Source organism: Acanthopagrus latus, chromosome 15 (assembly GCF_904848185.1).
Source record: "Acanthopagrus latus isolate v.2019 chromosome 15, fAcaLat1.1, whole genome shotgun sequence".
Taxonomy (NCBI): Eukaryota; Metazoa; Chordata; class Actinopteri; order Spariformes; family Sparidae; genus Acanthopagrus; species Acanthopagrus latus.
The window spans coordinates 19,241,079-19,262,046 of record NC_051053.1 but is presented as its reverse complement, the minus strand read 5'-3'; the positions used below and the strand labels follow the sequence as shown (position 1 = coordinate 19,262,046).

General features: G+C 43.0%; 2 protein-coding genes across 10 annotated transcripts in view; one reads left to right on the top strand and one right to left on the bottom strand.

Moving 5' to 3' along the window:
* The window catches only part of LOC119033152 (RAC-gamma serine/threonine-protein kinase), a 57,502-nt gene extending 47,961 nt beyond the window's left edge, over positions 1-9,541 (top strand). For 6 of the 7 annotated variants that reach the window (XM_037122834.1, XM_037122839.1, XM_037122836.1 and 3 more), the window contains 4 exons: positions 5,525-5,739; positions 6,354-6,441; positions 6,971-7,073; positions 7,787-7,872. In XM_037122834.1, coding sequence (XP_036978729.1) covers positions 5,525-5,739; positions 6,354-6,441; positions 6,971-7,073; positions 7,787-7,872 — 492 coding nt within the window. Of the gene's footprint in view, positions 1-5,524; positions 5,740-6,353; positions 6,442-6,970; positions 7,074-7,786 lie in introns of all 7 variants that reach the window. The other variant, XM_037122833.1, reaches the window with a different exon arrangement.
* A 583-nt stretch (positions 9,542-10,124) lies between these two features.
* sdccag8 (SHH signaling and ciliogenesis regulator sdccag8) overlaps positions 10,125-20,968 on the bottom strand; it is a 50,153-nt gene continuing 39,309 nt past the window's right edge. Inside the window, exons 17-19 of one of the 3 annotated variants that reach the window (XR_005079184.1) lie at positions 17,090-17,288; positions 14,292-14,418; positions 10,125-14,044 (exon numbers count right to left, since the gene is read on the bottom strand). Coding sequence is in view for 1 of the 3 variants with exons in the window: in XM_037122831.1 (XP_036978726.1) it covers positions 14,006-14,044; positions 14,292-14,418 (166 nt within the window). In the remaining 2 variants the exon portion in view is untranslated. The remainder of the gene's footprint in view (positions 14,045-14,291; positions 14,419-17,089; positions 17,289-20,968) is intronic. The other 2 variants (XR_005079185.1, XM_037122831.1) reach the window with 2 other exon arrangements.

Below are 20,968 nucleotides of genomic sequence, written 5' to 3'. Positions count from 1 at the left end.
ATAAATCTCATTAATCCACTAATAAATGACAGAAAGTTAAGGGTCTGAATGTGAACTTCTGTAAACTGAGCAGATTGACTGAGACTGTGTAGTACACAAAAGCATCTGCACACATACACGAAACCTGAAAGTCACGAAGTGTTGATCCAGGTACTCTCTCACACCAACGCATTTTGTCAGGACTGTGATGTTTGATGTCTTATAGTGGAGTTTATGTATGTACATTTCATTTGCAGATTTCACAGGCAAACACTTTCCATAATATCTGGATGAAAAGTAAATATGCAGCTCGTGTGTGTGAATGAGGGTTGAATTGAAAGAGGGCACAGCACTTACACACACAAACACACACAACTACATTCTTGTCATTTTTTTGCAGCTATCCGCTGTCCAGCCATCAGCGCTGCCTCATGCGGAGGCCAGCAGATCAACTGGCGGTAGCGCTGCAGGACTGTGGGTGGTGGAGACAGAGTGATGTAGATGTGGAGATGAAGGCGGGAGGGGAGAGGCATAGTGTATATCCCACTTGAAAAAGTATGGAGGACAATTTGGCGAAGCATTTTGTGCTTTTTTTTTTTTTTTTAGAGTCCCTTCCTTTGCGTGCCAAAAGCTGATTGGAGGCTGTTGGTTATTTTTCACAGGATGTGCGTCTGTGTGCATTTATTCGTGTGTGCGCGTGTGCGCTGTGTGTGTGATTGCAGTAGAAAGTGCGGGCTAAAGCGAGGCAGATGGCGGCAGATGGGCGAGGTTGGAGGAAGGTGCTCGGAAAAAACCTGGAAATCTACACCACCGCCGCCGCCACTCACCCGCCCGCACGCTCTGCTCGCCCGCCCGCGTGTAAAAATAACACAGTTCGCTCGGAGCCAAGTTACAGAGATGCAAAGTAGCCGGGATTAAAAAGAGAAAGGGGGAGGTGGGGGTTGAAGACAGAGGAAGATGAGAAGGGAGAGAAAATATTTCAGGGTTACAGGAGTGAAATTCAGACAGTTCCCATGTTTGCCGTCAGTGAAAAGGGCAGATGAGAAGTGAAAAAATAGGGTTTGTGTGTGCCTGAAGGAACTTGTACACACATACTTGAGCAACACATCACTGTAAAGTGAATAATTCTTCAGCTCAACTTTAAAGCATTAGATTGAAGTGTTGTTTGTGTCAGGGATAGTCAAAAACAAAAAAGGCTTAACGTGAGATTATTGAACAATAGGCAGTGTAAGGTCCTTGTAAAGGGATGGAACAGGATCAGAGAAAACACATGGAGAGTGTTTTCTCTGTTTTCTCATATTTTGTGTTTGACACATTTCCTTGTGGCTATTTGTTATATTTTTTAAGTGTTGAAGGCGAGACAGATTTGGGCTTTTTCCATTTATTTGTATGTGTTTGTTTTTATTTCGTTTGCGTGTTGTATATGTTGGGCATTGTGATTTTTTTTTTTTTTTTTTTTTTTTTTTACTGTAACTGTAAATGTTTCATAACAGAGCAGCACAGTCAGTCAGACATTAGTAAAACATTGCAAAATGTCAGAACAGTGTCAACACAAACTGATTTCCAAATGATGACACTTCGGAGATAGGAGGTCTCTGTGCGACACCAACAATATGTGAGTGTATGTTCACTGTGCTGAGTATATGTGAGGTGCGTGTATGTGTGTGTGTTTGTGTTCCCTGTAGCCTGCTGGGTATCTGGGCTGGTACAGCCACAGGCTGTGTGTGCCCGTCCCGTCCCATCTAGTCCTGTCCAGGCTGCCAAAGCCCCCGTCCCGCGAGCAGCATCTAGCTGCCACATGGCTGCCCCAACAGGGACCAGAACAGGACAAGACCTTCTCCCTCATGGCTGCTTTTAATCAGAGCTTCTCTTCTCTTCTCTTCTCTTCTCTTCTCTTCTCTTCTCTTCTCTTCTCTTCTCTTCTCTTCTCTTCTCTTCTCTTCTCTTCTCTTCTCTCCTCTCCTGCTGATTTATCTAATTTGTTACTTCCTCTGTCTTGTCCTATTTATTTGTCCTATGTCTTTCTAAAATATACACATAACCACACATACAGCACACACACACACACAAACACACACACACACACACACACACACACACACGTAAATGCACACACACTCCCATGCCTCCATGCCTAAGGCTGTGGGGCAGCATTCTGGCTCTGTGTGGATTAATCTGCTCCCTGCCTGCAACCGAGCTGCCACCACTTTCTTTGGTCCCAGGACACACACAAAAACACACACACACAAACCCTCTCACACACTCTCTTACACCGACATGCACATACATATACATGCCCAACTGGACAGATTTCATTTGTATACATTTCTGTACCTTTTTGTACAAAGACTCGACACGAAGCCCTGTAGATCAGCCTCAAATGTAGCCTTGTAAGCTGCTCCGAATTTCATAAACTTCACACTGTGTGTGTGTGTGTGTGTGTGTGTGTGTGTGTGTGTGTGTGTGTGTGTGTGTGTGTGTGTGTGTGTGTGTGTGTGTGTCCCTCCTCAAGGTACAGGGACTGAAACAACACCAAACATCTCCTAGTTTGCCTCACTCTCAAAACTTTATGAATTTGATGAGGGCGGATAAATATTCCATCTGCTGTGTGTGTGAGTGAGTGAGTGTGTGTGTGTGTGTGTGTGTGTGTGTGTGTGTGTGTGTGTGTGTGTGTGTGTGTGTGTGTGTGTGTGTGTGTGTGTGTGTGAGTGTGAGTGTGTGTGTGTGTGTGTGCGCGCGCGTGTGCCTGACAGTCTCCCAGCAGTCTAAGCCAGTGTTATCCCTCCAGCCGTACCAATCAATAGTATATCTGGAGCTGGCGGCATGCTTCGTTCCCCCAGCTCTTCTCTGCAGCTGCCAACAGGGTGACCAGCTTAATTCTCACACACACAGACACACACACTCACACACACTCTCACACTCTCACACTCACACACATAAAATAACTCTCACAACTCTCTTATTCACTTCCACGCACATGTTGACTTGCCCACACTGAAGCAGCCGCCTGCATCATTAGCGGTTTAGTGTCGAGTGTGCGAGCTCAGTCAGTTAATGACCAGCTTTCTGTGTTACTGAGCTGCTGCTGTAAATTCTCAGGCTGCTGTTTGGTGTTTTCTCTCACCTGGTTTCAGTTCACAGTGACATTCAACATCATTTACAGTTGGGGTTGTAAGACAGTACTTCTTCTGAACCCTTATCTGATCTCTGTCTTAGACTGATTAGAACAAAATCACAGAAGAATATGGCTGTTTTCTTCCCCCCTTTACAGTGTATCAGTAATGTTATCTAGATGAAGAAACTTGTGTAAATGCATCGTGATCAGAACGTGATCAGATCTTCCTGACCACATCTGGTGATACTCTGACGCAGGTGTAAAGGTAACCTGTACAATGTAATGGCTCCTCAATACTCACTTTATTACACTGATAGATCATTTTTAACTGACATAAAATATAGCTTACTCAAGTGAGCAACCAAGAAGGATGAGAGAGTAACGCCAAAATGAAAGGAACATACACTTCACTGATAAACTTGACAACCAAGTTAAATAAAAATGCATTGAGGAAAAAAGATATATACATATACATATACATAAACATACTTAACACAAGCACATAAAAGACAAACACCTCTAATTACTGATTCTGTGATTATACATCTATTCTGTGCTGTGAAAGTGCCGAAAGCTGCTGGAATCTGTGTGAGGCAGCGCATGATCAACAGAACTGCTTAAGAATAAACAATATGGGTGGGAAATAAATGATATTATTATATCATGTGTATTTCCTTAACTATGGTTTGAAAATCTACCTTTTAAGTGTTTTTGAAAATAAAATGTCAAGTTTTTGAGCCAAAACACTTTTCTTTATTCCTTTAAGAATCACTTTAGCAGGTCATAATAATAACAATGATAATATTTATTGTGTACTATCTTATATTGTTTTCACAGTATCGTATATGTTGTTAAAGATTTTGCCTAAACTGTGTTTTAACTTGGCTTATAAAATTTCACTTGACCAGCCATTGGATGATATGAAAACTTAATTTCACTATTAACTTTTCCAATTTTACAGCGATTCACAATGTTGTTCCAATTATCCTCAAAATATTCTTGAAACCAATATAGTGTAGGATGAGCTAGACTAAATAGGTCTAAATTAGAGCTACTGTTTCACTATCTCTTGTTCTCTGAAATAACTTTATTCAAAGTTCACCTCTTGTTAATAGGCGGGGCACGAGCACATAACAAACTAGGTTAAATCTCAGTGTGTGTTACATTAAGGTGTTTTGTGTTGTGCTCAGTTTGTTGTTGTTCACATTAGCGTCAGTCAGTTTGGATAAACAATTCTTTCTTCTAATCAATCTAAGCTATTAACGTTATATTTTAAAAACTGTTTTCATATTCTAACATTTGCTTTATAGTTTCGTCATGTTTTGTGTAATAGTTGTGTGAAAAACCTGCTTCCGTGTGAGTTTGTGTGTTTGTGTCTGTTAGCTCGTGTCCGCCCGGCCCGGGCCATTATTAACAGTGAGTGAGATGTTATTATTATTGGCGAGATGTACAACATATGCTGTTCTGGCTGCTCTCCAGCCCTGCCTGTCCGTCTTTCCGTCAGTCACACACACACACACATGCATCACTAGCACGCATCCACACGTGCACACTCATCATGTTAATAATCTTATTCTGTTAATGAGGGCCTCAGCAGCACCTTAAATAGCTCTCTCCCTGCGTCTGCCTCCCTTTTCCTCCTCGTCTTCTTCCCTGCTCTTCCAGAGGTGAGCAAACTGGCGCATGAGAGGATGAAAGAGATGGAACGAGCGAGGGAAGACATGAGGGAAGACATGATTAGAGGACGGAGAAGGCAGGATAAGAAGGATGGAGAGGACGGAGCAAGGCGAGCAGGCAGGAAATAGAAGTAGGAAGGCAGCCCAGACAGAAGACTTTGATACAAAAATGACATCTCTCACAGGACCTCTTTCCCCTCCACATGCTCACACACTCACACACACAACACAGCAGCTCGCAGTACCTGTGCTCGTCAGCGCGGAGGTTGGACTGGCCCTGACCCATGTTGCTGGCTGTTACTGCCTTTCCCATCCAGGGACGTTCCTCTCTGTCCCTGCCAGGAGAGGATCAGTGTGCCAGAGAGAGCTGGCAGGGACCAGAGGGGGCATCTGGTGGGCCACGCCAGCACATGGACTCCCTTACTGTAACAGGGGCCTCTGAAGACCTGCCATCCCAAGATGTTTGCCTCTGTATGTGTGTGTCTGTGGATATATGGGGGGGTGGGGAGGGGGCATCCCAGTCTGCACCTCAGACACTTCTGTTCATCTCAGACTACTTTTACTGTTTTTTCCCTTCAGCAAGTTGGCAGAGTCACTCTTCTTTTGCCGTCTTTCCTCGCTCATCTGTCTCTTCATTGAATACCTTGGGCAGTGTGTAATGTCGAATAAAATAAATGCAGATAAAGGCAGATGCCCATTAAAATAAATGGTCCCATTTAAAAAAGCGGAACTCGCGTGTGTCTTCACTCCTCAGGTCCTGGAGGACAACGACTACGGTCGGGCGGTGGACTGGTGGGGTTTGGGCGTGGTGACGTACGAGATGATGTGCGGCCGACTTCCCTTCTACAACCAGGACCACGAGAAGCTGTTCGAGCTCATCCTCATGGAGGACATCAAGTTTCCGCGCACTCTGTCGGCCGATGCCAAGTCGCTGCTGTCCGGCCTGCTCATCAAAGACCCCAACAAACGGTGCGTGTGTTTGAAACAGATCTACTCATCTAGTAAACTTAGGGTGAGGGAAGATGTTTACAGGAGAATTAGTATTGTCACTTATACTAAAATGTATCTCTTGGTTGCTGTATTTTGGACACACTGAAGGTTTTGAATATCACAAAATACTCTAAGGTACCTAGTTTTTTGAACCAATGCATTTCTCTTATTGTCACGCCTTGTCTTATGGTCATATTAGACCTTGAAGACCTCCCGCTTTCTGCTGATAATATTTGTTCAAAATGTTTTCACGACCTTTATCAGGGAGATCCACAATTTAAAATCACAATGTTTTACATATTTTGAAAGAAAATGTACCCTTTTATCGATTACCTGGATGGCAGTGTGTGTGTTTCTCATGGTGTTTCATTCACCAATTGACCTAATTCCTGCTATCCTCTGATTGGATATGATTATACTGATTGATTGGATATTGTACCAGCAATAAGAGAGATCATGTGCAGGAAAAAAAAAAAAATTTATTCAAGTGAATTTGGTAAAAAAAAAAAAAAAAAAAACGAAACAAAAAAATAACATCTGATGAATTTTTGACAACTGATTATAACTCTCTCCTCTCCTCTCCTCTCCTCTAGGCTCGGTGGAGGACCAGATGACGCTAAAGAAATAATGAGACACAGTTTCTTCTCTGGTGTCGACTGGCAGGACGTCTATGATAAAAAGGTACAGAGCCACATGAGTGTAACTGTGTGATGAAATGTATTTATACAGAGGCTCAGGGTTAGCTCATATAACACACATCACACTTCAACACATGTTGTGTGCATCAGAACATGCAGGCAGTGGTTTAAGGCACGGGGCATTATGGGAGGTGTGACCTTGTATCCTGGAGGTCTGTCAGTCTGTTCATGTGTTATAACACCACACAGTGTCTGTCAGGTCCTGTGTGGAGACACCTTTAGCCTGTTAGACAGGTGCTGAGCCTTGGTCTCCGCTGTGGATCGCTCTACCTCCTCTCCTGTTCTTCACATCCTCCACTCTTTTCTCTCCTTTGCTCATTTCCTCTCCTTCTCATCTCTTCTCCCAGCTTTCCTTCCCTCTGTGTTCTTCTTACTTGCTTTTCTTTTGTGTCTTCTGGTCTTTATCATTTTCCAGCCTACCTAAAGGAAGCTTTGTCTCTTCCACAGTGTGCTGCCTTCAGTGTCAAGTGTTATCGTACAAATTCTAATCTTTCTCATTCTGTCTTTCTCAGATGGTCCCTCCCTTTAAGCCGCAGGTGACGTCGGAGACGGACACCAGATACTTTGATGAGGAGTTCACAGCCCAGACCATCACAATCACTCCACCAGAGAAATGTGAGTCTCCTTTGTCTCTTCTGTCACTTTCTTACACACAAACATGAGCTCAATTGAAAACTTGACACCATCTCACATTCATTTAATTTTCTGGTTTGGAGTGTAAAGTAGTACACACCCCACCAAGAAATATTTATATTTGTTTGAGTTATAATATGTTGTTAAATTGGAATATTTTTTGATGTTTATAAAACTGTTTTCTGCACATGTAGTTTAATTTCTGATTCAGGGTCAGTTATTTTCAGTCATAAACATTACTTTCATAATTGCAGTTAAACAGTTAATCACCACTCCCCGTCTTTCTTCAGGTGAGACTTTTCCACTGCTTGAATTAACCGAGGTAACAAACGTGAAAAGTGCTGTTGTCTGTTTATCCGAGTGTCTCTGTTAATAGTCCTCGGGCCACACGCGGCTCTTCACACGCTTCTGAAACGAAGACGCCGATTTCAAAATGTTCGGCACTGAATTATGCATGAGTGGAACCAACGTGTTTCTCTCTGCTAATGTGAGGTTCCACTTGTTTTGTAGGTCGCACATCAGTTAGTTAGCGGGAGATTGGCACATCAAAGACACACTCATTAATTGAATCGTGTTGTGTTTTAATCTACAGCGGCACAAACACAATGCTTTAGTGTTTGATTATAATTTGAGAAGATGATTACAGTAAGAAATCAAGTCATCGATTACCTCTGGATCTGCATTTTTTTCTGCAGTTGACGAGGACGGGATGGACTGTCTGGACAACGAGAGACGACCGCACTTCCCTCAGTTCTCCTACTCTGCCAGCGGGCGGGAATGAACTGTCCATCTCGATGACATTATCATAGCTGATCTCTGTGGTCATCAACGGGGGGCAAAAAGACCCGCAGCTTTGGACCGACTCTGAACAACCGTGACATGAAGGATTTTACCCTTCTCCTCCGCTTTTCTTCATCCTCTCTTTTTCACCTCTGCAGTCTGCTGCTCTAATGTTTTTTGTGAATCCCTTTTCAGAGAGAACTTCCAGACAAAATTTCTTTCTGCCCCCCGAGATGATCTGAATTGTGATGTGATCCGTTACTGTGTAATGTCCCTTTAAAGACAGGAGCATCACCGGTAGACTGCTGTGCTTTGAGGCGCGTCGGTCGGACCAAACTCTGATCCAGTTAGACAAACAGCTGACGCATTTTTAACATTTCTGTGGCTTCTCATCTGTGAGATGGAGATACAGCATTTAGAGACATTCAGACCCAAACTGCCGTTACCGGTTGTATCTCAGGCTTTTACAGACACACAAACAGATACTCTGATTTCAAATCCTCACATAAACGATTCTGGGATCGATTAAGGCTGCCTGGCATTGAGCAGAACCCTCCACACCTCATGTCGTCAAGCAGGATTTGACTCAGGTTTTGCTCAGTGCAATTCATTATTGTTGTTGCTGCTATTTCAACTACTACAGGTAGTCCTACTCCTACTACTACTGCTACTACTTAAACCCGGTGCTACACTACTAGCTTAATGCTGCAGGTCATTACACAGGCGCCAGCAACACATCCACCACCTGTATTAACATCTATGCTTGTACAGCTGCAGAACAGGTGTTGCTCCTCCTAAAGTACTGCTAATACACATCTGTAGATTATAATGGGATGTCATGTTTGAGTGTGTGTGTGTGTGTGTGTGTGTGTGTGTGTGTGTGTGTGCGTATGTGTGAGCGAGAGAGAGAGTGTGTGAAAGTGGGTTTGTGTTTAAGATCGCGCCTCAAAGCACAGCAGTTCAAAAGGATGAAGCTCCCAAACCATGAGCTTTACTAGGTTACCCACAATGCAGTGCAAGGTGGTTGATACATCCATCACAGCAGAGGTGAAAATGAGAGGAAAACGGTTGGTTTGAATGTTTCCCCCTGACGTTTTTTTTTTTTTTTATTTATTCCCCCCAGCTATCAGTCCCTCTTGTGTCCCAAAAGGGAAAACAAAAAAACAAAAACAGTACTTTTGTGTCGATGATAGAAAGCTTTACTGTGACATGTCGTCGTCATGGCTTTGGGAAACCACACGGCTGTACCTCTCTGTGTTTGCGCAGGAAAGGGAAAAGATACGAGAAGTCCAGTATGGCAGGTTGGGCATTGTGATGAGAAGAGAGAGAAAGAGAGAGAGAGTACAGGCGAAAAGCTCAGAGAATTATATGAAATATTTGTAATGTGATAATTTATGAGCTGATTTCCTGTTTCCTGTGAGATTCTTATGAAGGACTTTTTTATTTAAAAAGAAAAAAAGAAGACATTATGTTCGGTGAAGAGGTACGCATCGACAGTTATGGGTTTACACCAATCACAGCAATGGCTATAATATATATATGTTCTATTTATTGTTCTACTCATCGGTTTTATATTTAACTTTTTCTATTGTTATTACATTATTCTAGAAAAAAAATAAATATTTCTTAGGGCTGAGAGGAAAAAAAAGGCACCTCAAGAAACAAAAATGGCTGAAGAATGTAGGAGGGAAAGCAGATAGCCTTCCTGCTCCGTTGTTTATTTTAATTATGTTTTGTGTGTGTGTGTGTGTGTGTGTGTGTGTTTTGTGACCAAAATGTGACAGCCGAGAGGTGACAGGACACGTCAAAGACAGACGAGAGTTTAGAGAAGATTGTTGGCCAAAAGTGAATATAAAAAGTCACCCTTATCCAAATAACCCCACAGGTGTTTTAACATCCCCCACAGGTGTGTGTTGGTGAAGGCTGAGGCAGAGTTCAGGGAGAAAGAGGAAGTGGAAGTTGAGCAGAAAGAAAACAAGTGCAGTCTGAATGTAAAGCGGTAAGAATGGAACTGTAAGTGCTACTGTTTACTGTAAGTGTGAGGAGATAAGAGTCGAGGAGAAAGTTGAAAAGAAAAAAAAGAGGTGAGTCGGTGTTTTCCTGTCACAAGAAAGAACAAGTTAGCATAATCTTCATTTTGAGCCCTGCGCTCTCTTCTGTCTTTAACAAAATGCCGTCACTTCTCTGGTCTGGACTTTGTTCATTTGCGTCTTCATGTCTTCCAGTCTGACCAACAAGATTTCAAGAATCCCCTCAATTTCTCGGTCTTCAAAACTCCAGTAAGCCTTATGGTTTAGCTCAGAATAAGTGGGAAAAAAAGAGAAAAAAAAAAGAATCATGAGATGTGAGGAAATATATTTTTTAAAATTTGATACTTCATCTGAAAAAGAAAAATCACATGGAAGACGTCACCTTCGATAACTTTAAACGAGAGCACCAGGGGATGTGCTCTCAGTAGGCGTAAAGAAAACTGTACTCCAGTATATTTATTTGAATGTTTTATTATCGATGGATAACTTGAATTTCTTTTCTATTTAATTTATTTGATGTCTTTTTTTTTTTTTTTTTTGGAGTTTAGCAGTAAGGGGGTGTAGTCGTGTTTCACTCTGCAGTTTAAGTCTTCAGACTTTGTTCTAAAAATAAATGCCTCCTTTTTTTTTTTCTTTTACAGATTATCTCTTATACGACACATTACCTGTTTTTTCTGCTGCTCTGAAGTCCATATGCTTTACTCTTGCACATCCATTAAATTGCTGTTAGCTAGCAAAGGCGCTTTATGGCAGAAAGTATAAAAGGATGGCGCTGGCCTGCATGCTGTAGTCCTCCTCTGTCCGTACTACCAGTCCTGAGTCAAAGTGGCACTCAGAACTCTTATGAAAAATACTTCTCTGTGATCGATTGAGCCTGTCTGGCACAGCTGAAGCAGCCGAATCCCACCCAGCTGGCACCCTCGACAGGCTCAAGCAAACGCTCCCAAGTATTTGGAAGGATTTCAGCTTTTGATTTGACCCAGGTCTGCGAGTGGCTGAGGAGTTCTAGCTGTATGTGCACGCTTACCGCCAAAATCATTAGAAACCAGAGTTCATAAAATACCGCTTTGTAGCTTTGGCCATAGCACTTTCACATCCATCACTTTTTATATGATTCAGAGGAATCTGATTCAGCCTTGCTTTAAAGGAAGATTTTTAGCTTTTTTTATGTTTGTAAGAAAATGAGGATCTTTAAAGCACATCTCCCCTCCATATACAACCGATAGCTTTCATGTTGCTCTGATGAGCTGGCGACACCTGGGTGATTGTGTACCACATGCCAGAGACGAGTCTGAGCCGCCGCTGCAGAGTGACGCTCGGTGGATGTTTTCAGTCGACTGGTCAGTCTTCATAAACTAAAATGAAGACTGACACTGGGCAGTCGATTTATCTCTCAACTCTTTATCCTCCTCTGTTTTGAAAAGTTTTTCCTAACTCCTAACTACAGATTCAAGTTAATTTACTGGCCGATTCTAACGGTCAGAGATCAATAAAAAAAAAAAAATTCCTCCAACTTCCATAAGTGGAGACGATGGAGCTTAGTATTCCTCATCAATATGGGTTTTCCCTCAGAGACCACGAGTCAGTCGGGGAGAACGTGTCAGTAACTCAACTTCTTCACCAAACAGAGGTTAAACTGGACGCTGAAGTTCAGTTCCAGCCTCCTCACAGCTCCACTCGTGTGTGTGAGTTGTCTGACGCTGCACCGACAGTGTTCGCTCCTAAAGCTGCTGCTGTTTGTACTGTACATCTATCACACAACAGATCTGACTCCAATAGTATTTGAATAATATGTAAAAATCCTTTCAAAGACCTCAGCTGCTCTGTATTGATCTCGCCCCCGTTTTGTAAATGAACGGACGGCATAAGCCAAAAATCACAAGCCACGCTCAGGCTGGCGTTTAATGCAGATAACAAGTAAACGGCTCCTTTGGAAGGATTTCTGAAAGTATTTGACCTCCTGTCTGCGACAGAATTCCTCCCCTCTCTTCTCTCTCTGGTACTAGTCTATCGTCATGATTATTAACATGAACAAGCATGAGATGCATTTATTTATAAACAGCAAACAAAAAACGGCAAACATGTAAAAATATTACAAAAGTGTAACTGAGTTTTAATTTCACGTCCATGTCCATCTACTGTAGCTTTACAGTTTTGTGAGACGTTTCTGGACAGCCGCCAGCTGTTCGCAGAGCGGGCCATGTTTCCCCTGAAGCACTGTCGTACCGAAGTCGACTCTGAGACGGTGTCGACTCAGAGACGGTGCGGGGGAAACTCAGCAGATCGATCAAACAGCCTTTTTCTGTCCCTCATGCTGTTAGGATGCAGTGCTGCTGGCCAGTGAGGCCGCGAGGATGTGAAAACAACAAATTACCATCAACATGAAGCTGTTTTTTACACTGTACATCCTTAGTATTTTTACACATAAAATGTATATGATAGGGATGCACATTATTTTCCTTCTTACAGACAGCTTCAATAAAGCACTATGTCAATCTGCTGCCATGGTGTCCACTTGTTTGGTTTGTAGCGGAAAAATACTATTGAAGTGTTTCAAATAAGAGATTGAAAAACAGAAATATCCTTTTTTGTCAGAAATGTGAAAAAAATATTTGTTTTGAGTAGAAGAAAAAAAAAAGGAAATGTAGAAAATGTTTAATCATACACTACTTCAGGGCTAATGAACAAGAAGATGTCTGACCTGTAAATCCAGGAATTTAAATGTGTAAAAACAATGCACTTTTTTTTTCTGCTTTCTTTATTAGGTTTCACATCTGAAAAACAATCATACATACAAAAGTGCAAGTAAAAATAACAATGCATCTTTATTGTAAGTATGTTGACCTTTCGATTCTCAGAAAACCATTCTGCATAACGTTAAAAGTTAAAACTGTTGAAATAACAATATTTCTGTACTTGGCATGAAAGGGCCTGAATGAGGTTGTTAGAGGGCCACTGTCTGTTTTAAGGCTTTCTGAAAGCTCACAGTAGTGCATCAGTGATTTAACTTATATCTTAGAGAAACACACAACGTCCTAGTATTACTAGTAACAGTAACAGTCTATTGCCAAATGTAAAATATAAAACTGTGACCTTATTTTCAGATCTCGTAACAAAACATTAGAGATGCACTGATCCACTTTATTTATGTTCCAGTTCGATTCTGATACCTGAAGTAACATATCTGCAGATACCAGAGCTCTTCTTGATGAAATATTATAATTAATATTATTAATGGTTTCATGTATTAGGTTAGACAGAGCTGTAGTAAACAGTCCTTCTTTAAAAAAGGAAAAACTTACCAAAAAAAGGCATAAAATTTACAGTAATGTATAAAAAAACTTGCAGTCCTTTATCAACTTTAAGTAAGTTGACTTCTATACATGAGTAAAGGCCTTTTTTTAAATCCGCCATCTGATCCGATGCGTAAAATTCACCATATGAGACAAAATAGATGATTCTGTGGTATTTTCTCTTCTTGAACAAAGAATAAGAAAATACTCAGTCCATCCAATCCTCAAAAAAAGAGCAAGAAGAATTTCATCTGCTGATGAAGGAGCTGCTGAGTTATCCCGGTTGCTTCCAGGTGATATCTGAGGTGGTCATGTCTGATTCTCTGTTCTGTATCTTTGAAACCACACATTAAAAAAGAAGACCATCAATTTCAATTGATCCTGAACAGCAGCTGGCAGAACGTCTAAGCCAGAAACACACATGCACACCACACACACATCAGGAAAAGGATCCGAAAAACTCTGAGTAAACATTATTGACACAACATGAAGTCGTATTTACTTTTCAACATGCCGCAACTTTGGACGAAATAAAAATGGACTTGGTGTGCAGAAGTTTTAACTTTGGATTCTGGACATGGATCGGTGACATCAGTCCAATATCTGGTAACTGAATTACATCAGTATCAGCTCCCAATACCAACATTCAGTCAGACTCATCCGACTCTACAAACAATTGTGAGTAGCACCATAATAGAAAAGAGAACACACCTGTCTCCCTGCACATCATCCTGAGTAAACATATATAACAGTCTTATATGTTCTGATCAACAGGAGCGAGAAGATCCAGATCCAAACAGCCAGGACCGACTCATGAGGGCAGAGCGTCGACTCGTCTCGTGTTCGGGAGCTACAAACACACAAACACACACACACAGCATTCAGTCTGATAATGACTCAGCGCAGAAAACAGACAACATGTTTTTCATCAAATCCAGAACCAGACAGAATCTCTAGTCACGGAGGGACAAACATCTTCTTACTGATGTTATTTTAGGAAACTGATAACTGTAACATGCACCTGGAGAGAAACGACACAGTAACACAACAGTGAGTCACGCACAGGTTTTCGAGGAGGTGTGTGTTTGTGTGTGTACCTCTATGTGTAGGTTCTGCATCTCCTCGGTGAGTGTGTTTCTCTCCTGCATCAGCTGGTTCTGTTTGGCCAGCAGCTCACACACCTGCTGGGCGCTGCTCTGACAGTGACGGTCCAACTGCTGCAGTCTGCAAAACACACACACGCAGACACACACACAATATTGACTGAAACTGTGTGAGAGGAACGTACCCTCCTGGCTGATATAAAACCAAATGTTGTAAATATTGAAAGAGAGCTGGATCCACAAAGAGCTTTTAATATCACCGGACTTTGTGTTGATCAAGTAATCAACACTGTGTACATCAGTGTGACAGCAGTGTGAGAGCAGAGACACGGAGCTGAGAGACTGTGACGCTCTCGATCGTCATCAATAAAAGGATCAGATCAGAGCCAAAACTCACAGTTGAGTTCATCATCAATTAATCTACTGATGGCTGAAATTCATTAACTGTCTTTTGTATGAAATGTCCTTCAGTACTGAAAAACCACAGCATGATGAGGTGGCGTCTTTAAGTTTCTACTGACTGATATTCAGTTTACTCTCTATGAAAAAGAAAAATCCTCATTTGACTAATCATTCCACTAAAACCTTGCCATTCTAGATCAGACATCAGCACGTGACTGGTCGACATGAAGCAGTCATGTCCAAACTATTCCACAAAGGGCTGATGCGGCTGCAGGTTTTCTGTTCAACCAAGCCGCAGCGCACCAGACTTGACTCATTTAGTCAACTGATCTCAGTCTTCAGAGAGTTCATCTTGACTCTTGACTGGTTGGAACAAACACCTGCAGCCACACACGGCCCTTTGTGAGAAAGTTTGGACATGCCTGGGTGACTGTAATCGAAAGATTGTAACAGGAAAAATGTTCAGCACTCTAATAACATATGTCAACATCTCTTCTGTTTGCTTTTTGATGAAGAGATGAACAGATCGATTCACTAAGATTAGAAAAAGTATCTGATCATTTTCGCTAATTTGCCGATAAAATAAAATAATTTAAAAATGTGTTACTTTAGCTCTGATGCAGCAACCTCTCACAAAATGTCACACAACAATATCTGATCGGTGGGTTGTCACAGTCAATAGCCTGTAAACACTGAATTATCTGAATCTTAAAGTTAGTTAAATAGTAACTTAAGTAAATAAATGTAGTAGAAGTATTAAGAAACAAAAAATGGAAATACTTTATTAAAATATTTACACAAAGAGTTGCAATTTTACTGCAAATGAATAAAGTGACCAAATATCAAGTATCGGATTACTGATAATCAGTATCGATCAACCCCGACTCCAGACCTGTGTAAAATGTTTCTGGTGAAGTTTCTGACTTCTTTCAGATGTTTTTTCTATGATCATTTTAGACGCTGCACACATCCTGCCAATGGTTTCACACTCCGTCGTGATCAACAGGTGGCGATAACATGATAACATATTTAGGAATGTGCAAACCAAAACCAGGGAAGAAGAAGAAGAAGCGCACAAGTTAGTCAACCTGCTGAACAAAAACCTGCTTTGCAAATGTTTTGAGAGTAAAGAAAAGGATTCAACATGTCTGTAAGTAACACTGAATGTAAACATAACTTTGGTTTGTTTACAAGAAAGCTAAACAGGGTTCCTTTAATGGATCCCAAGCAGCCACTTGTGTGTTATTTATTTTTTTTACACTTACCACATTTTTTAATACAAAAATCTTACAACTGTACAGTATTTCCCTCAGAAATGAGTAGAAACATCAAGTACGAGAACATTTTCAAGAGTCCTTAAATGGATGAATAATATTACATGATGTCATCTTAATGTCATCCTTTACAAGCAGGGCAACAGTCTAGGGAGAAAGTCGTGTATGTGTGTGTGTGTGTGTGTATGGGGGAGGAGGTGGAATGTGTGTGCAGAGATTTCCCACCAGCGGTCCATTATTTCATGCATTCAGTCAGACATCCCCTCCTCCAGTGCAGCCGTGCACACACACACACACACACACACACACACACACACACACACGATAATGAGACAGAGGAAACTTCTCAGTACTAGAATCCACATTTGCATACTCAACAAGCCGTCCATATTCTCTCTCACACACACACACACACACACACACACAGACTCACTGTGACTCTAAACTACCCAACTGTAACTTCAATCGACAAACTAGCTCCACCTCGAGCGGATGCAACAGTAAAAAGTTTCTTACATTCTGTATCAACTGGAGTCGTGATGCCTTTGTTGCAGCGCTGCAGCTTGATGTCAGTTTGGTGTGTCAGGGCCGAGTGTTAATATCGTGAGCCAGAAAGCTTTGACAACTGCTGCACTATCACAAAATATTCTTCATCGTTCACTTTTTGGACTCCGTTTCAACAGGTTCAGAAGGAGACGAGTAGGGCAGGGACAGTGTGTGTGATCATGAGGAGGAGGAGGAGGAGGAGGAGGGGGATGAAGTGGGACAGAGTTGTGGCTCGGGGCAGAAAGAGGGAGAGGGGTATCTGGAGGATGGGGGGGGCAGATGCCCCTGCCCTGCTGGTCATGTTGGCAGTGGCAGGGCTGCCTGTGTGTGACAGACGGGGGAGGCGAACATCCCAACTCTCCTCCACAATCTGCTCCCCCCACGTTGTCCTCACTTTACCCTGCCCGCCTCTTCCTCCACCACAGGCTTTAATCCTGCTCCTCTTCATCAGAATCTCCCCTCCGTCAACTTTCCCCATCCAGTCCTCCCTGCTCTCTGTAGCCTGCCCTCCTTCAGCCGCCCCCTCCTCCATCCCAATGGGAAGCTCCCGCTGGGCGGTTTATCTCTGACCTGGAGGCTCTGTCCAGTCCTGGATCCTGCGGGCGAAGACTCCCCTCCCCGCCTGGTGTTCCTGCAGCCGGCTGCCAAGCTGTCCTGACCAGCCACCCCATCTCTTCCTCCTCCCACGCTCCCTCCTACGCCATCACACAGCACGACACAGCAGGCCACCGCCACGTCACACACTAACACACACACAGAAAGAGCCCCGCTGTGACGAGCAGAGACACAAGATACAGACACAAGCGATGTGCCACAGACACACACACACACACACACACACACACACAGCAGAGGTTTAAAGGTCAGAAACAGAGCCTGTTGTTCTGGAGCTGTAAATGTTTTATGATGGCAGTGTTGAGAAAGTGTCGACTGAGGCTTTTAACTCCTCACCACCAAACTAAGTGAGTCATGATGAGACAGTTTCCTTTATTACCCCCAGTACGTACGTGGCCATACAGATTGTGAAGCTTATATTTGTCCAGGTTTTTCAGAAATCTGTGTCTATGTCTCGCTGCCACCTCCGTACAGCAGTTGAATGGTGTTTAATTTGCGGTCGTTATAGCATTTCAAATTTACGCTTCGAAATATTTGCCAGTAACATCTCTATCCAGAATCAGTGTCCCTGTTGATGTGTATAATCTGTGGAACAGATATCTCATCTCAAACCAGGGCCAACAAAACCAAATTATCAACATGACTAGATTCTGCTAGAGGCAAGTGAGAAAATTGGGTTTTTTCGTGAATTGGCTGAACTGCCCCTTTACTTGCCAAAATTTCAAGTAAATTAAAGTATGTAATTAAAGAAATAGGCTTAATTTAAAGGGGCAGTCCAGTAAGTGGATGTGACACAGAGGCCAGAGATTGAACGATCAAAGTAGACGCAGAGGCGTCTTGACTTTTAGTCCCTGAGGGTCCGATCAAACACAAACGCTTCATTAGGAACATGTCGCTGGCAAAACCATTGTTTTTTCACGGTACGCCGCATTCCAGTCCTGTGCAGTGAGTCAGTTCTAGCGTTTAACTTTAAAGCAAGGCGTGGGAGTCGCACCATGTTTCCCATTGATAACACATGATGGCCAGGAGCACATGCAGCCTGCTTTGTCCAAAGCAGGCTTTTCCAAGGCATTCTTAAAGCGACTGTATGTGTAGCGCCAAGTCTGTGTGATCTATGTGATCGCCCCTGATACAATATGTGTCAAAATACCATATGGTAAAGAGTTGGCAACTGTTTTCTTTTGATCATCTAATCTTTGCAGCTCCGGGTACTATCAAGATAAATCAAATTATTTAGGAGAAAAAGGCACCCGCTTCACAAAAAATGAGACCAACATCTGAAGTTTAAATCTAAACACTGCTGTGAAATGTGAATCTCACTTTCTCACCAGGCAGTCAGACGGTGTGTGTGAGCTGAACAGGAAGTCAGTTAACCAGTCGGTCAGGTCGTGGCCTGAGATGTTTAAGGCGGCTGCAGGTTGTAAGCTGAAGGTTTATGTAATGCAGTAAGTAAAGCTTGAACTCTGGCACAAGCAGAAACAAACATACTCAGTCTGTCTGGTCAGAGAGCAGCCAACCTCTGGCCTGCTTATAAAACACACACACTCTCTAATCCAGCTCTCGTCTCACCTTGCATGCTCGGCCTTACGGAGGGGGGAGTGGGGTGTGTGTGTGTGTGTGTGTGTGTGTGTGTGTGTGTGTGTGTGTGTGTGTGTGTGTGTGTGTATGAATGTGTGTGTGATTAAGGCAGCGCTCCTTCCAGCAGCTAAAGCAGCAAATCCAATAACTGGCCTCTATCGACTGGCACACTCATTAATTAGGGCTTAATACGGCTTAATGCTCGGGCACTGCCCTGCACTAACCCACACATACACACACACACACACACACACACTGCAGGCTGGCTCGCCTCTGCCCACTGCCTGGAACTGGTGAGGAAGGAAGGAAGCTTGGATGGATTCATGAACGAAGTGATGGAGAGACAGATAAATGGATGTTTAGGTAAAGAGGATCTGCGGCGGGTGAAAAATGAGAGCTGACAGTTTGTGATGTCGGGCGAAGGTGCTGGACGGGAGCGGAGGAGGGACGGGAGAAACAAAAGAGGCTCCAGCCGTCACCTCCCCGCCGCCTGCTGCTGGCCTGGCTGACGGCGGATGGGAGGAGGGGGGGTTAGAGATGGAGAGCCTCCCCGCTGACCTGGTGAAAGGACACCACCTGCTGGATCCCACGCTTTACTGACACGCAGAACACCTACGCTGAAATAATTAAGTTTATCCTCTGAAAATGATCCTCCAAAAAAACACCTGAAACAGCTTCCAGAGCAGTCGCTGTACTCGGCGTGTATTTTGCTCTCCAGCAGACATAATAAAAGCAAGTTTTGCTGGGAGGCAGTTTGCAGTAATTTCCCCTGACAGCCCGATAATCAAACTCTGCTCACAATCTGCACCTCGAACCGCCACACTCTCTATTGACTGCTGCTACTAAGGAGATTAATTACAACACACACGCAGACACAGTTACCTCTCTGCGGTATACATCAGTCGTAGCCCACAGCTAGTGTCTAAACTCTGTTGTGTGTGTTTGTCTGTGTTTGCATATTTATTTACAGGTGGGAGCATATGTCCTAAAGGCACAGTCCAAAGGGAAAGTGCTAACGTCATGTTGGAGAAAACGGAGACGGTAATAGAAAGAGAGGATGTGGAAGCGGCGTTCAGGTCTGTCATTCAAAAAGCCCCATATGAATGTGTGCGTTTTTATTTCTAAACAAATCAGCTATTGGAGCGTGTCACCTAAAGAAAATATTTATTGGACGGTGCATACATTATCAAAATGACGTGCCTCCTTATATAACCACTCAGCACGGATCATACTGAGGAATGTCACGCCATTAAGAATGGAGAATTTTTTTCTTTATAAACAGGAAAATAAACAGAATGAAATCTGAATGTAAAGTTGAATGTGGGCTATAATTAAAGAGCAAACTGTTCTCCTGTAATGACAACACACTCGCAGTCAACCCTAACCCTAAAAGATAATGAAAAATCTCAACATTTGACTAACCCAACTGTGTGTGTGCGCACACGTGTGTGTGTGTGTGTGCGTGCGTAAGTGTGTGTGTGTGCATGCGTGCGTATGTGTGTGTGTGTGCGTGCGTGTGTGTGTGTGTGCGCGTGCGTATAGCAGGCAGGGGGCCTGGGGGGTGAAGAATGCAGGCAGACGGCCTTGGCTTGCCTGGTTACAACAACACTGCCAGGGGCATGAAGGCTGCAGCTGCCACACACACCCACACACACACACACACACACACACACACACACACACAAAACCATATTTCGCCCAATCCCAGGCCCACCATCACCACCCTCACACCCCGGCGCTCTAGCTTAATCTTGGCTAGCACACAACTGCACTCAAGAATGCGTGTGTGTGTGTGTGTGTGTGTGTGTGTGTGCATGTGTGTGTGTGTGTGTGTGTGTGTGTGTGTGTGTGTGTGTGCCTGAAGGCCTTGCCCGCTCCCCTCCACCAACCTGTCATGCCAGTTGTTGCTCTGCTAACATGCACGTTTGACATGAGAACTTGATTGGTGACACTGTGTGTTTTGATCAGGGTGAGATTGATTTTCTTTTATTTAATTCTTTGCTGTCAGTTCTTTTATTTCACCTCTCAGTTATAATTTTTTTTCACTGACCGGACTGATGCAAACATGTTGTTCACTCAGTCAGTGTTTTGGAGCCCAAGTCACTTTTTTTCTGTATGTTATTTTTTTTTTACATTTAATTTGCAGCTCCAGTGCGAACACAGAGGAATGACAACACACACAACATCAGCTTCTAAATGTCTGAATTAAACTAAGTAACTAAATAAATGTCTTGTGCTGCATTCTTATGACAGCAC